This window comes from Atta colombica, unplaced genomic scaffold (assembly GCF_001594045.1).
Source record: "Atta colombica isolate Treedump-2 unplaced genomic scaffold, Acol1.0 scaffold219, whole genome shotgun sequence".
In the NCBI taxonomy this organism is placed as follows: domain Eukaryota; kingdom Metazoa; phylum Arthropoda; class Insecta; order Hymenoptera; family Formicidae; genus Atta; species Atta colombica.
In genome coordinates, this window is record NW_017259315.1 from 152,541 (window position 1) to 156,611 (window position 4,071).

The window sequence follows — 4,071 nt, forward strand, 5'->3', positions numbered from 1 at the left end:
TATATATATATATATATATAATGATATGTGATTATATGCGCATAATTACATTTGATCGTGAGTTTAGGTATATAATAAAAAATTGATAGGGATTTATTATCTCAATGTCACATTGTGTAAAAAAATTCGCTTAGTCAATAGTTTAATCGATAGCAATCGGCGATGCATGAGAGATTTCTTCTGATCGATTTTTAAAAAGTATTTGAAGTACTTAAATCTAAAAAGCAAATCTGTGCCAAGGTTTGAGCTTACTGTGTTATGAGTTATCGATCATGCTCCCTCGAAATTGAACAAAGTTTCAAAGTTTCAGCGATTAATAGCAGTTTTATTATCACGACCGAGATTTAAACTAGCTTTCTTAGCTAATTAGATTCATAATTAGCTCGAGATTTCTTTCCCGATGTGATTGTTTATAATGCAGGCGAAATATTTAATTATAAAAACTTCCTCGCCTAAAACTGCTTTTTTATAGCTCCATAAATAATTTTAAGCTTTACAAATAATTCTCTAAAAATAATTTTAAAGGAGTCGGATAGTATGAGAGAATCTTGAAAAATAATTTATATAAAATTGAAATGTTTGGCTAATTTAAAATCTTTTATTATTAACATTTTTTAACATTAAGAGAAAAACGATTTATAATTTTTGGAAGCTCTTACCAGTGTCCTTGCCGGATTGCTGCGCCCAATCGGCTACTGTGGTCAGTTTGCTTAATTCGTTGATCTGTTCGTCGCATTTACTAACTTGAGCTCTGGCATCCAATCCAACCATTCTGTATTTGGTTTTCACACCAGAAAATATAGCAGTAGCCGTCCCCGCGGAATCTGGTACTTGCTTGTCTACATTGTAAGTCTATAAATGAAAATTGTGAAATATTTGTATTTAATATGTGACATAATTTCGATAACTGATAATGAGATTTGATTTAAGGACATAATCTTTCGAATATGCATTATCAGCAATTTTAATTAAAATTGTCAAAGCACGAAATTTTATTATTGATATATTGCAGTTAATATTATGTTTTCATTTCCGGTGACGTGATAAATACAGAGGCACGATATAAATCAATGACTTGATTTGACTTGATGAATGAACTTCATTTTACAGGAGCTTTGCAACTGTTGTAAAATTCTTTAATGTAATTGGTCTTGCCCTTTATTCTTCATTGGATCTAAATGTATAAATCAATCATATTAAAGAATTTTGCAATAGTTGCAAAGCTGTTTTTTTTTTTACTGAAGCAGTCATTCATGTTTGGCGAGCAATTAGAACATCGACGGGGATTAATTGTAATGCGAGCATCGCGTTTGTCGTATTTTCTCGTCGAGAATAGAATGCGTCCTTATCAAAGATGCGGGATTAAGAGGCTTAACGTGATGGGATTTCCCAATATCGTCGCGCCTCGCGAGACTGTCGAGGTTGAAGGCAATTTGAATGTCTATACCTTGGCGAGAGCAGTGTTGGGGAACTTCTCGAACGAGAGTTGATATTCTTCACCGCTCTGACCATTGAGCTGACCTACATAGATTCGACCGGACGTGATAGTAGATAGGCCCATACCGTCCCCAATGAAGATGATCACATTTTTGGCACGATTCTCGTTCTTCTGTTCCGTCAGGATTTTGTGCAGAGTTTCTTGGCCAGACTTTAGCCAGAAGGACATATCTGAGTAGAGATCAAAATTTAGCTTTGTTGCCAAGAAATATTATCGATTGATTATGAGTAGGCGGATAGTAGACGGAGATGAAGTTTCAAATAAAAATTAATTAAAAAATATTAAAATGATGAGAAAAGAATTTGAGACAATAATTAGAAGAGAGATTTTAGATATATCGATTTCTTACTTTAAAAATGGCACAATTTAATAAATTTCAGAAAAGGGGAAAAACGATTCCAACTTGACAGAAAATTATTGATTAATAAAACAATATCAACAAAAAGGATATATTCTTAACATGATCAAATATTATTTTTGTTTCGTAATTCTTAAAAAAAATCACCTTTTTTAATGTAATGAATTTGATGATTTTTATAAAGTTAAATTTCCTGAGTATTCACTTAACTATATTACATAAATCCTACATAATTATTTGCTATTTCCAAACAAAATTATTTTCAGATCTATATATCTAGCCAAATTTTTTAGATATTTTAGCGAAATTATTCTTTCCATGTAATTTATTATCTGTAATTCTATCTACGATATATGTGTGTATGCAAAGAGAGATAAAGTAAAATTCAATCAAAGTTGATAATATTAAGCAACATAGCAAATTAAGTTTTAGATATTTGATTTCTTGGAATATTGAAGAATAAGATTTAGAAATCTAGATAATAATATCGTTATCAATGAACAATTTTGTATTCGTCAGAATTAATTTTGTGATATATCGATATTGATAATTTGCTCTTATAAATAGCTGTTATACAACAAAGCAATATCGATGAATAAAAATTTCAGACATTCAATATCGATAATGACGAAGAGCGAATTTTGTACGACGCGATTACTTTCAATGATAAGACAAAATTTATATAAATTTGATTTGAATGATCAAAGCAATTTCTGCTTTTTTATCGAAATCTCCAATGAATGACGCGTATATTGTTGAGAATCCTTTATGTATTTATTATGCATATTTAAAATTTGTAATGTACTGATTATGCTTATCAAATTGTGAAAAATTTTGAAAACGTAAAATTTTTAATTCAATTCGTGCTATTTATTTAACTTTGAGATCTAATTCGAGCATATATCAATTGTTTTATAGTATGATGGTTTATAACAAACCTTCATAATTCGTTGATCCTTTATGTAGTGCTTCGGAATGTCGAAGAAACGTTGCGATGCAAAGTAATAAAATGTAGCACTTCATTATGTTTTTTGTCTGCAATGTGTTAAATAAAAAAATCAACATTATTATTTAGAAAAATGATATATTTTTTGTATTTCAGTGATAAACAAAATTATATTTATTATTCCATTATAAAAGTTATGAAATTCGTATTAAAAATGTAGATTCAATGTTTATCTTATTATTTTAACGGTATATATTTGTTTGCTGTTTCAGTAATTTCGTTATCTAATGTGTAGATTTTTTATTCTTCACTAACTGTTATTCAAGACTTTTTATCTTGAATTACGCAACCAAATTTTGCAATGAATGACAAAAATAAAGTATATCTATTTGAAGTTTGCTTTATTTGAGAGAACCTTGAAATTTCCATTATTACTATATTAAAAAATTAAAAAATTTTTGCAAAGACTTTTTATTTATTGCAGTGGTCATTAAATGCTAAAGCTGCTTTTAGTAGTCAGCAATTATTATGGTCAGTAATTATTATCATTATTTATTGTACATTTGAATTTTTACGTAAGTCTTCTTGTTTTTCCTCTTTCATACGAATTATATTAATAATTCACATTAATAATCACTAATAAAACCACTAAACTGAACAAGAGACTAATTTAAATATGTATGAACTATGTATATAGAACTAGTTCTTGGAAATTAAAAAAAAATTATCAATAGTGTTTTGTCTCGTCACTGATAATTTTTTCACATATATATGTTTTTATTTATTAAATTAGATAGGTATAAAAGGAAGATTTTTTCTGTTTTCTGCATCAAAATCCACTTTAAATCAACTTTAAATCATTTAGACTAGGGTATCCGCCAAAATTCGCGAATCAAAATATTACAGTAAGAACATTCACACCAAGAAGGAAAATATACATTATAAATGTATGCTATTTATCGTTTCGAACAATAGTTTTTGAGTTAAAAAATGATCTGTGAGCAGGTGAAGTGCGCGATCAACACTAGTCAAACTCACGCGTAAAAACTTCACAAAAATAGCTGTTTAACCGTAATTATATCTATAATTGGTCGATTTACATTTTTATCTCAAACACTATTACTCAAAATGATAAATGTATAAAATGATAAATGTACAAATACTTCTACGTATATAATGTATTTTTTCAAAATTTCTTGCTGTGGTAATTTGATTCTCGAATTTCGGAATATTGTATATATAATAAAATAAACTTTTTTGCCGTATATA

The 4,071-nt window shown here is 28.4% G+C and overlaps 1 protein-coding gene across 2 annotated transcripts in view; it reads right to left on the minus strand.

Moving 5' to 3' along the window:
- LOC108687864 (alkaline phosphatase 4-like) overlaps positions 1 to 4,071 on the minus strand; it is an 18,258-nt gene that overhangs the window by 7,386 nt on the left and 6,801 nt on the right. For both annotated transcript variants that reach the window (XM_018193876.1, XM_018193877.1), the window contains 3 exons: positions 2,795 to 2,891; positions 1,448 to 1,668; positions 660 to 852 (listed from right to left, as the gene is read on the minus strand). In XM_018193876.1, coding sequence (XP_018049365.1) covers positions 660 to 852; positions 1,448 to 1,668; positions 2,795 to 2,879 — 499 coding nt within the window. In that variant the 5' untranslated portion in view covers positions 2,880 to 2,891. The remainder of the gene's footprint in view (positions 1 to 659; positions 853 to 1,447; positions 1,669 to 2,794; positions 2,892 to 4,071) is intronic.